The sequence below is a fragment of the Limulus polyphemus genome, unplaced genomic scaffold (assembly GCF_000517525.1).
Source record: "Limulus polyphemus unplaced genomic scaffold, Limulus_polyphemus-2.1.2 Scaffold796, whole genome shotgun sequence".
NCBI classification, from domain to species: Eukaryota; Metazoa; Arthropoda; class Merostomata; order Xiphosura; family Limulidae; genus Limulus; species Limulus polyphemus.
This window is the reverse complement of record NW_013666406.1, coordinates 28,535-41,695: the sequence shown is the minus strand read 5'-3', so window position 1 is coordinate 41,695 and position 13,161 is coordinate 28,535. Positions and strand designations below refer to the sequence as shown.

Here is a 13,161-nt window from a genome sequence, read left to right as displayed (position 1 = left end):
TATCTTGACTTACTCTTTTACCAACGAAAAATAGGATTAAATGTAACATTATAACGTCCCCACGGCTGAATGGGCGAGCATTTTCGGCGATTGGATTCGAACCCGCGACATATAGATTGGGAGTTCGAGCGCCCTAATCACCAGACCATCTCAGGCCAATTTGTTGTCATTAGTTACACTTTAGGTTGTTATAATAATAATAATAAGTAATATGATATACCTCTTCTATAGAGGACTCTGTTTACGAAGTTAGCACGTGTGTGTGTGAAAGAGAGACACTAACCTGTATATAGTTTTGAAAGTATTTTAAAATAATAATCACTGTTTTGAATGTTTCTTTCATCATGGGAAAATTAAGGAAACGCTTTAATTGGAAAGCCCGACAAGTAGTGAAAAACGACGAGACTAAAAATGATGCTAAAGATGAACAGGTACGGTTAGCGCTTGTCTTGTATTGCCTATGAGTATGACTCCTTTCAAACACAATTGAAAGTTAGGCCTAAACGCTAAAACTGGGTTTATTATATTGAATACTTAATAGCCCTATGCTTTAAAAAATATACCACGTGTTTCTTAAATATAGCAACTTTATTTATTTAAAATTTAACAAGTTCAGTTTTCAAATGGCTTTAGTTTTAGGGAGGGTCCATACTATTTTTTTTCAAAATTGTAATTTGTTTCAGTTTCGTAAGTAAATTTATAAGTTTTACGGTTTTATCAATATATCTAGTGCTTTATATACAAGTTATCAGACATTGACACAACTAGATAGTAATATTTACGCTTCTAGCAGTAAAAGATGTTTTTAACTGCCTTATACTTAAATTATAGTTACGTTAATTGGAAAATACATCTTAAAAGCATTATATAACAGATGTTATATGTGTACTAAACATGTGACAATCAACAATTACAAGTTTCATAAGAGAATTCAAAACCATACCTTGAAGTCATTGGCATTAAGTATTTGGCAAACATATCTATCAAAATTATGAAATTGTGATGATATTTTTATTATCTTAATTTTACTTTTAGTAGTTTCATGTAATAGTAATACAATAATTGTAGAATTGATAAATAGGTACAAAACAGGCATTGAGCCAGTAGTGGCATTTAAGTGTAAAGGGGGGGATGACATTTTGAAGACTGAGTGAGCGAGCTCTCCTTGAATGTAGAAACAATTTAGGCATGTTTGTTATTGATACCATTTAGTACCCATATACACAGTCATCATTGGCACTGCTGTATGCAGTAACATTACAGGCCTGTATAGTTTACAATCAGTGTAGAAGAGATGCAAGTGTAAAGAAAGATACACTTAGTGTGAAAACATTTATATTATTTTAAATATAATAGAATTAGCCACTCATAAATGCAGTAAAACTTACATAGCTTCCAAATTTGCCTTAAGATTTTAAAAAATATGTTTACAAACTACATTTCAAGTGACTTGCTTCAGAATAAAGCTGCCTCAAAAGTATATTTGTATCATCTATACAAATTTTGTAATACTGGATCTAATGTTATTTTGAAATCATGTATGTGTTTGTGTGTTATTGCAAAATGCTGTATATATGTTCACAGATTGAAAAAATTAAAATATAGAGCTCTGATCTTAAATGCAGAATTCAGATGAGATAACTATGATTGAGTTGATTTCCATTCTAGTTCATATTAGTGGTGTAATGTGAGGAAGCAGAGTTAAATAGTTTTAGAAGTAACACATTCAGTAAATAAGTACATGTAGCTCTATAAATTGTTTTGATTAAACTTTTATACACGTGTTGAATTGATAAAGGAGGTTCAGTGAAGAACTAATGGGATGATTCTAAGTTTGGAGGGGTTATTGTATGGGGATAGGTTGAATTCTCTCTGTTTTTTATGTTTTTTGTTCTGGGTGACCTAATGAAGGTTTTTAAGATTATGAGACTTGGAATCCATAAATTTGTAGGCAGTTAAGACTAAAAGGCATAAGTTTAAGATTTGACTTCAATTAAAATAATGTTATTTACTAATAGTGTGTTTAATCTAGTTTACCTACAGCCTTAGAGTATGGTGATAAAAATAGGAGAGCCTAAAATTGCCAAATGATCTTTTAAAAATTAAATTCTAACACTTCTCAACAGTGAGTTATATTGTAAAATGTAAAGAAAATACTTACTTTCTTCAGCTGCATATAGCACTTTTAAGTACCTCCTTGAATTGATTTATGTGAGTTTTTTTTTCACCAAAGCACCATAAGATGTATTTGATTATTCCTCCCTGCCTCTAAGTGAGAACTTCATTGCACTAACCTTGGAAGAAGAAATTCATAGAAAAATAGCAGAGATAGATAATTTGTTCACATTACTTAAAAAACATGTATTCAAATGTCCCTAGAGCAAAAATTCTGCCCCCCCCCCCCATTAAAGCCTTTTCTGTGTTTCAAATTACAACTTTAAGGAGCTGGTGTGGGCCAAGGGGTAGTTGTCTCGCTTTTCATCAGGCGACTGATGTATGGAATTCTTTTGATTAGAAAGGGTTAGACAAAAAAAAGCTCACCACCATGGGCTAGGACATAACATAATACAGACAACAAGAAACATCCTTCAAGGCTTTTTCCACAGACCCACCCTTGAAAAAAAGTAGAACTTAATTTTGCCCTTTATTTTTCAGGAAATTATTGATTACCATTGTGTACAGTCTCACTGGTGCTGAAACATGAAGATATACTTCAACTTAAATGGCATAGTACTAACTGTCACAAGCCTAATTGGATTCCTTTAGTCTTATTTCAGACATCACAAATTATTGAAATAAAATATGTATATATATATTTATGTGTTTCTTTATGTAAAATAAAAGAAATAAATGATGGCAGCTGATCTTTATATGAATAACACTTACATTACCCCTCAAATTACCAACTTCATTTTATGCTGTTCATTATTGGTTAGATCCAAGTTTTGTATTATATTAGGTAATTTTATGCTTTTGCATGTTACAACAGTCAGTGCAAAGAACTGTTTAAAAAAAAACTGGTTGAAATCTCTCATATTCCGTGTAAAATGCATAGGGAACCCCTGTGGTAATTAGTGTGATTAATTTCTTCATGACTAATTTTGTATGTATTATTTTATGTGACTCACACCTTATCATGACTGTAATCAACAGAGTTTTGGACCCACAAGTGACCTGATGCATAAATATTTTAGAAAAGTTTTTAAAAAAAAACATTGGGGTGATATACACTTCCATCATTAATTTTAGGGTTAAACAGTTTTTTGTTATATATCTATTTTGTTATGTTTCATTGTGTTTGTATCTAACCAAAGAAAAACTTTCACAATATTTCAGATACAACTTGACCTACAGGTTCGAACAGAGAGCTATGATAGCTGCAATGTTTTAGCCTTACCCAGTAAAAAAGAAAAGATTAAAAAAGCTGTAGTAACAGAGAAGCCTTCCAAAAGACCACTATCAAAAAAGCAACAAAAGAAACTTGAGAAAATTTTAGAAGCAAAGAAAAAGAAATCAAATGTAAGTTGAACTTTAAACGGTATCATGTTATAATTAACTATGAAATATATCTTAAAGGCAAAAATAATTAGTTTATCTTGTTAAAAGCTGTTTACTTCAGCATGTATAAATTACATCTCTTGTAAATGCTAGCTTAGGAAGGAGTTAAGTTTTACTAAAATGAAGTAGCCTTTTGACTCTGTGTTTGCCCGACAACAGAAGAAGCAGGCTTTCAAATTGTCTTCAGTTATTTACTTTCACACAACATTTAGATACCTTAGATAATTTGACCCTTTAGAGATATTCTAAGGTGAAACATTGAAATATTTTTACTTCGTTTTTTGTACATATTCCAAGACCAAAAACTGAGATGTTTCCCTACTTTAGAGGTATTCCAAGACTAAATTCTGAGGTATTTTGGATTCTTCTTTAGAGGTATTCTATGAAAAGGCTTCAGATCATTTTGGTTGTTTTTAAGAGGTAGGATAAGACAGAACAATGAAACATTTTTGAATTTCCCCTACATATATCTAAAACAAACACTCAAACATCTGTTTGTTAAATTTACTATGACTAATCATTTTCAACCTTTTGATTTTTATTAAATTGTGTATGTAATGACAACAATGTGAATCTTGAAGAGCCATTCTTAGAACAATTTTACAAATTGTTGTTTACTGACAATCAGGTAACAGGTAAAAAAAACTGAAAGCTGGTGAGTTACAGGCCTCATTTCCTGAAGTACAACTAATGTATCTTATAATTACCTAGCTCTCTAACTCTATTGGGTGAAGAATTTTGTATAACTTATGTAGATGTAAAACAAGTAGCTTTTTTTTTACATAATTTCAAATGTATCTTCTACTTTTTATAACAGAGATCTCAGCTTTTTGAAGAATTACAAAAAGTTCAAGCAACTCAAGATGAATTGGCTCTACTGACATCAACAGCTTTTATGCAAACAAAGGGGTTAAAGAGGTATGTGAAACCATGTATGCTGTAGTGAATTGTAGATTAGGTTAACCCAAATAACTACCTATTTGATATATGCTGTTAGTTTTGGGGGCCAAAATAAAGACTTTTCTGGTAATATGCACAAACATTTATTTTGTGATACTGTGACAAGGTTTATGTTCCTAAAAACTTGAGTTTCAAAACATTTTCATGAAATCTAAGATAAAACTCTAATATTCTGCTTAAGAATAATAATTATTGGTAACATGGCATGGAGATCTTGATTAGAGGTCCACAGGAAGACATCCATTCATTACATTTTATTGATATTTTGGAAGGTGATGTAAAAAAAGCTTCTTCTTCTTTAATCTAAGTTTCTTGTGTGTTTTATTTATTTGTTTAAAATGTTGTTATTTTGTATGCATTTAGTGTGTACACATATTTGGAAAGGGTAAAGAGTTTGTACTCTTAATGATATGAAGAGTTGCATCCCCCCCCATAAGTGTTCATATGAATGTAAATTTGTACAAAATAACATTATATTTAAATAGATAACAACACATACTTTGAGGTTTTTCAATTTATCTTAGTTTGTAAATTGCTTTTTTGACTTCTGAAAGAGATTGCTTTGTATAGAATTCTTTATGAAATTTCTGTCCCTTGTCATTGTAGGATGTTATATCAAAATTATCTTTAGAGTATTTTAATTCTTTAATGAAACATTAACTTATATGATTTGTTTGCATTATAGAAATTGTCATGAATTAGGAATTGATTCAAAATTCCAAAATGATGTTAAGATGAACAGCATAAAAGGAAGCAAGCCCTTTAAAGAAAGACAGAAAAGAGGAAGAATGGAGAATGCTAATGTGGTGGGAATTGATGTCAGTAGCAGCAGTGAAGGGTCAGATGTGGAAGATGTTGTAAATGAAGGTAATATTGAAAGCAAACAAGATCAGTCAAAAGATGAATCCCATATTGAAAATGTTACACCTATGTTGACTGAAGAAGTTTATAAACAGAACAAAAACAAAGAAGTTAGCAAACAGGTTCAGTCATCGCAAGAATTGTTGGAAGAAAAACAACTAAAAGGGCCAAAGAAAGAAAATGATGCTTCATCTACTCCCCAAAACAAACCAGCCATCTTTGTCACTCTAAACAGATCTCCAGAGATACAGGTGAACTGCTATTTAATTTTACAATTTACAAATTTAGGTGATTGGTTATTACAGTTTATATATAATTCAGGTGATGATTTACTTATTAGTGCATCAATTTTAATTATTAGTTATTTCATAAATTCAGGTAATTAGTTATTTGTTTATAAATTTTAATGATTGGATATTTGTAAGTTGAAAAAATGTAATGATGAAATATTAATCACAATTTCAGCAGAGCTATAATTCTTCCATGTAATTATAGAAGACAGTCTAGAAACCTTCCAAATAAAACTGTCTAGAAATCATAAAAGGCAATTTAGAAACCTTTCCAATTAACTGTACAGAAATAATAGAAGACATTCCAGAAACCATCCCAAATATATAGAAATAATAGAAGACTGTGTAAAAACTTTCTAAATAATGTTGTATAGAAATCATAGAAGACAGTGTAGAAACCTTCCAAATAACACTGTACAGAACATAAGTACCCTGAGATGTTGAGAATATTGCCTTGATTTTCCAAATAACATTGAACAGAATGGCACACAAAAGCAGTTCTTGAGATTCCACTAAATTATACAGTCACATTTTCTCTACTCTCTATGTATAGCAGTTTGCAGATGTTTGAGTCAAATACTTTTGTTCTCTTTTACATTCTTTTTTCAAGATGTATTTAGGCAGTGTATTGGAACTCTATTTTTTGCATGAGTTTTCTTTACGTCTTTCTGTTATTAAAAAATGTATAAAATTTGTAAAATGAAGGACTATTACAGTCTCGTCAGTTAGATGATTGTTGTTGTTTTTTTTTGTTCATAAGTCGTGTGTAAATTTTCATTATGTGTTTTTATCTTAGGCTGCGCGTCTTGCATTACCAATTCTGGCAGAAGAACAAGTCATCATGGAAGCCATTAGTGAAAATCCTGTGGTTATTCTTTGTGGAGAAACAGGATCTGGAAAGACAACACAAGTCCCTCAATTTCTATATGAAGGAGGATATGCTAGGTGTGCAAACATGTGATTCATCACTATAAATAAATAAGTTGGGCAGGATACACTTAGAATAAAACGTCATTCATCACTATAAGTAGAAAAGTTGGGGAGGATAAACTAGGTATAAAATAACTAATTTGATTCATTGTTATAAATAGAAAACTTGGGCAGGAAACATTTTCCCCTGAATATTAAATCTGAAGTTATATATTAATCTGAAAATTTTGGTCTGCTTAACCCTTTAGCAACAGGTAGGTCAAAGTGTGCATGTCACAAACTTTAACAGAGTTGTGCTTGTATATTATCAATATTATTTAAGTTTTAAATTCTGTTGAAAAAGATTCAGAAGGTATTGTATGTATTGCTTTTTCTATCAGGGTGAATCTGTTAACTTTAGCTGTCGTAAATTTCATCACTATAAATAGAATAGTTGGGAAGGATACTTTAGGGTTAAAAACTCAATTCATTAAAATAAATAGAAAATTTTGACAAGATATGCTGGGTATCAAAACACACTTGATTCACTACAATTAATTAAGTAATGTTTTTTTTTATGAACCTGCTTGGTCTTTGTTATTTGCTTTTTTTGTTCTTCATTTAAATCTGCTTGTGAGTGTATCAATGAAAGAAGTTGGATGTTTATTTATATTTTTTTTTTTTGCAAGTAGAGAAGGTCTTATTGGAATTACAGAACCCCGTAGGGTGGCAGCCATCACTATGTCTCAGCGCGTTGGTATGGAAATGAATCTGTCCAGTCAGGAAGTTTCCTACCAGATTCGATTTGAAGGAAATGTAACAGAAAACACAAAAATCAAGTTTATGACAGATGGAGTTCTGTTGAAAGAGATTCAGAAGGTATTGTACATATTGCTTTTTCTCTCAGGATGAATCTGTTAACTTTAGCTGTCATTATAAGTTCTGTTGAATGTCTTTAGTGTGATTATAAAAGTACTAGGAAATCCAAAGCTCATGTAATTTTGGAGCTTCAGACCTTGAACACCATAAATCAAAAACGTCAAATATTGTTACATTTTCTTATACATACAGTAATATTGATTAATTTTAACACAAAAAAAGATTAATTGGGTTGGAGTTTGAAAGAGTAAAAGGTGTTTGTGAGTTAATAATGATTGCTTCTTTAATTTTTTGATCCAAAATAAATTATTTGTTAGATATACACAACTGTTTCAATTTAAGTGTAGTGTGAGTGTTATATTTACTTATTTCTAGAAGCGATAATTTATATCACGTTTGTTTATGCGACTGTTTTCAAATCATATGTTGTGTAGTTTAATTGTTGTAATATTGCATCATATTACTAGAACCTTCTTAAGTTTTCTCGTTGTTTCAATTGAGTATTATTGCATCACAATATCTCGTAGTGTGTGGAACATTCTAGGCCTCTGTCAGGCTGTAAATACACATCCAAAATATAGCTCACATCAGTTAGTTCAATAGATATAGATAGATCTAAAAGAGTGTATAGTGATGATTTTTAAAGTGAAATTATCACAGATTGCATCATAATAACAGAGTAGAGAAGAAATATTTGTCTTGTGAATTTTGTTCTAAAGTAATTGAACCAGCCTTTGTGGACTTGATGAAGAATAAACAATTATTTAAGGCACTGGATACAACTGTGGTAAGCAACAGTTATAGTGTTGATTTCTAATACGGTACTTACCTCCAATCACATAAATAGCTATTTTTGTTCAGTGCTGCCCTCTATATGAAAAAACATTTTTTTCACATGCTACAAGCCTTGAATCTCATACATCTGGAATGGACTGATTCCAATGCGTCTTGCATGCAAATTATCATGCGACAACCTTCCACCAATAAAAAGTGCAACTTAGTCTCTTGATGCATGTGACCCCCTCTATTCAATTCTACTGAACTATCACTTCTCGTTTAGCAGTACTCCTGTTCTGGTGTTTAGTTTGTGCTCTCTTCCAGTGTTTTGTTTTAATTTTTTTCAGTATCTTTGTATTAATTTTTATCAACAAGTTTAGTCTTTATTATACAATATTGATATTTGTAACTTGTTGAACTATTCCAAAGTGGAATTATTTTGTATTTATACTCAGTTACGGAACTTTTTATTTCATTATGAAAACTTTTTCTTTGTTTCTGCCAGCGCAGTTGTGTTTGGTTGTTCATTTTGCATTATGAATTCTATGTTATCACTTCAGAGGTTATATGTTCTATTCACACATTTACACTGGTTTAGGTCACGGTACTCTGCGGGAAGATTTTCAGCTTTATTTCATTGGGAGATTGATCGTCCAAGAAGCTGATATTCCTCAGGCCTCACCTTGAGTTTGGGGGCTCACACATTTTTTACATACAGTCTGCCAACTTTGGAAAAATAAGATGCTATACTGTTATGGGTTTTGAATACATTTAATGGAAGTCCCTTAGTATCAGTGGTATAGGAGAAAGGATACAACTAAGCCTAATTTCTAACCTGAACTGAACTATGAGTATCAACTAAACTAACAAAAATTATATTATAAAACTCAAATAACTACAGATAATATTATACATCACGTCTTATACACAAGTTATTGTTCATACACACTTATTTCATTTTATAAATTCACATTTATTTCATTTTTGTTATTATACTTAATGTTAGGTTGAGATTTTTAGTTTAGAGATTAGTGATATCCCTTGTCCTGCACTGTTCATTTAGGCTTAACATGTGTCTGTTATTTTCAGTTTACTTGTAGATCTACTTGGAGGATTATCACAAATTACGTTAAATATCTTATCTTAGACTTAACAAGTGTCTATAAAATTCTTACCATTCAGTTCGTTTAATTTATACTTTATACATATTACCCTTAATATTGTTTGTATCGGCCCTTGTGGGCTGAGATCCACCCTACCTGCTCCCAATATTACTCATGTTCCTCCTATAACAACTGAACCCATTTCAGACATCCCAGATTTTCAGTTTTCTTCCAACTTATCATGGATTGCATTCCAGGCCTCTACTGCAGAATCTGCTTGGCCTATTTCAGTTGTTGTTGTTTTAGACACATTTCACAGTATATTCCCTTCTTCTGACATTTTTTCTTTATGATCTTTTTGTCTCTTGAGATTGGGTACTTGCACATCTTGTCATATACAGGCTTTAATTCTGTTTGTCTTAGCTTACTATTAGGCAGATTTTCTTCTTGGTTTTGTGGCTTTCAGATCTCTGTTACTCCTTTCCATTTTTTCCTATCTAGTTTTTCAGTTTCGTTTTACCCTATCTACTCTCTTAAGGGTAATGTTTACCTTCCACTTCCTTTCTTAGGTGTTACACCTATATTTAGGGATTTTCATGGGATACCTCCTCGTCCTTTCCTCTATGTTGGGGGGGCTTGCCATCTTCTGTTCTTTCCCTCCACGTGTGGCTTCTTTCTTTTTGGGAACTTCTTAGATGGGACACTGCTGTTTGTTTCCTGTCCACTGCTAATAGGGAATCATGGTCAGATATTTTTCTCCACCAGTTCATTTGGGGGGGGGGGGGAGGTTCTTGTGAGCATTAAGTGTCACTTGAGGTATTTGCCATGCTATATTAATTTTGTTTTTGTTTCATTCCATGATACTGCAATTTCCTCTCCTTTACCTGTCCTACCTGCAGGTTTTCTACATTCATCTTGTATGCTTGATGCTGTTTGGGGTTCGCGATTAATCAGTCTCATTTAAATCACTTCTTGGGTGTTCCCTGTTTTCATATGTAGTCTTTGATCATATTTGGGTTTGCTATTTTTGCATGTTGGGGTATGCCCACATTACACATTCTTATTTTCCATTTTTAGGGATGCTATTGTAGGTGATTTGATCCCAATTTTACCTTGCCCTTTGGACTTGTCTGGTACCATATATCTTTTGTGATTTGGTCTGCATTTTACCCAACTTCCACTTTTTGGGGGTGATTTTACCTGCACTATTCATTGGATGTATAACTTTGGTTAGCTACTTCTGAATGGGGGTAGTCTTCACATTTTTACACACCCTTCTATCAGGACCATCCATTGATTTTCCTCTTCTTCTGTACGAGTTGATATATTTTCATCTCCCCTATGATGCCAGGTTTCCTGCTTACTTCCCCTCTTCTGAATTGTTTCTCTTCCCTGATCCACATCTTCATTGGTTGGGGATGTGGTTCAATCTGCAGGAGGCTTCAGGATGATGATCTCCAGGCGAACAGTCTTATTCCCTTCACACCCTGGCACTTCATCCAGTCCAAGATGTTCTAATTTTGTCTGGATTTGACTAATTATGTTTCATTTTGACTATTCAACAGGGGTGGCTTCTATCATTTACCAAGGGTATATTATTTCTTGTTCCTTTTGTGGTAGACAGTGGATCTCCCTTTTTGAACAAAAACATTTCACGTGCATCTCCTAGAGAGTCATGTTCCAGGTTTTTGTTCTCATTGCTCATTGTCTTTCCTGTCCTATCACATTTTCTCCTTAGGAATGACCTCTCGATTCCCCAAATTTTTGATGGCTCTACCTTCTGTAGGGTACTCTTTCACATGAAGTTTTGAGTTTTTTATCAATTGCCAAGTAATTCCCTCTTTTGTTTTTGGCTTCTAGTTCATCATCCCCTTGCCATGGCCATCAATATTTTCAGACAGGATTACATTCAGTTTTTTCACATTAGTTTTGCTCTTCAGTTTTTTTTTTTCCAAAATGTTTGTTCATCCATGTCACTCTGGTTCAGGTCTTTCTAATTGATTTCCTGGCTGGCACAAATCTAGGTTTCTCTGCTGTTTCGGCTCGATTGTTTCCTTTGTTCTGGTTCATTTTTATTTACCTTTTATTCACCATGGCTCATGTGGTATATTCCTTTCGACTTTTCCATTTCTTACCATCTTCCACATTTCTTCTTGATTGACTCCAGATGGCCTTATTGGTCCAGTACATGCTCTGGGTTGCTTCATTGTTTTCAAGGTTTTTCCCTTGAATCCATCTCCCATGATTTCCTTCCCTTACTCCACTGCTTTGTCTGTGGTTTTTTTTCCTTTCTCCCTGAACCATTGGGTTTGAATTGTGAGTCAATTGGCATTTTATTCCTTGTATCCTTCTTCTCATCATTCAGTCGTCATGTCTTCATTCAGATCATGCACCTCATCTTTTCCCTGCATATAAGCCATGTTGTCCTTTGGAGGTACTTCGTCTGTCTTCTGTTCTTTATTTTGTTGGGGTACCGTCATCCACCTGTTGCCATCCTTAAGTTTTTTGTGAGACTGTGACTGGGTAAGTTACTTTTTAGTATATTTATATATACCTCTTATTTGCGGGGGCATCTCCCTCTCTTTTTCTTTATGGATACCACTCTGTGGTGAGTGGTGGCTTTCCAGGTATGCTCAACCCTTTTGAGATGGGTCACAGGTGAAAGGCCATGTCATCTCATTTGTTGATTCGCATTTAAAGTTTTATTGAACTACTATTTCATGAATTTATGTCAATAAGCTTGGTATCAAACTGTAGATTATAATTCAAATTTTAGGACTATACATTACTCAATTTCTTAATTTAAAAGTAAATATTAAAAACACAACTGATAAACATCAATTTTTTTGTGTCACGTGGTATGTTGAATGCAGCACTGGATCAAATTAGATGTTTGTGAAGTCAAAATACTAAGTCTATAGTTTTATATGAATTAGAAACTCAAGTTACAGATAATGACAAGCTAGAATAAAAATAAGAAGGTCTTTTCTATTTGCTAAAATATTGCTCATGTAATAAATCGAACACAGTGGCACCCAACCCACCTCTTTCCATTTTTGGAAATGCTCCCTTATATACACTTACTTCGAAATATGACATGAACAACCAATCGAAAGCTCAAAATGTCCCCTAGTGGTTTTCTCAGCCTTTCTAATGTGGCTAGCACCATTTCTTTCTTTTGAACCTAGATTTCAATGAGGTAGGTTGTGTCTTTAGTCTACTCAAAATTTAGTATTTTTTTTTAAGAGTAAAATACATCTTAGTTACAAAGCTTGATAAATTATAGTTGAATTTTATGGTTTTGATGTAGTAATTTATGATTTTTTAGTTATTCAAATGTATATATAAAACCTAAAAAAAATATTTTGTTTCATATTCTCCACGTGCAAAATTTGTAAAGGCTTAGCAACTGAGTACAAAGGTTGTAACTAGAAGAGATAATTGTTTGCTTTACTTCTTTATTTGCTGTTCTGTGTTTTAGGAAAAATATGTTTAATAACTTGTTTCAAAATAGCAATAATCTATATACACATATAATGTATAGTAATTGAAATGTGAATGTATTTTACAAAATACTAATCGACTAAAACACAGTGAAGACAAGTTACTTTGTACAGATGAAAGGTCAGTTTTATGTTATTTGATACAGTAACATCTGTGCACATGAGCCATGTCATTGTAACTTCTGTATTGTTAGCCAGGCATGGTTGATAGGTCAATATAATAAAAAATGATAAATATATATATATAAATGTATTATGTTATGAGATTTAAGCTATTCCGTCTAAACATTTATGTTTTCGTGTTATGATTTGTGTTCATTC

At 32.4% G+C, this 13,161-nt stretch overlaps 1 protein-coding gene across 1 annotated transcript in view; it reads left to right on the top strand.

Annotated features, from left to right (window-relative positions):
- Window positions 1–245: 245 nt before the first annotated feature.
- The window catches only part of LOC106460562 (probable ATP-dependent RNA helicase DHX37), a 40,492-nt gene continuing 27,576 nt past the window's right edge, over window positions 246–13,161 (top strand). Inside the window, exons 1-6 of the mRNA XM_013920279.2 lie at window positions 246–431; window positions 3,337–3,519; window positions 4,376–4,476; window positions 5,204–5,630; window positions 6,466–6,614; window positions 7,271–7,457. Of these exons, the coding sequence (XP_013775733.2) occupies window positions 345–431; window positions 3,337–3,519; window positions 4,376–4,476; window positions 5,204–5,630; window positions 6,466–6,614; window positions 7,271–7,457 (1,134 nt within the window). The 5' untranslated portion in view covers window positions 246–344. The remainder of the gene's footprint in view (window positions 432–3,336; window positions 3,520–4,375; window positions 4,477–5,203; window positions 5,631–6,465; window positions 6,615–7,270; window positions 7,458–13,161) is intronic.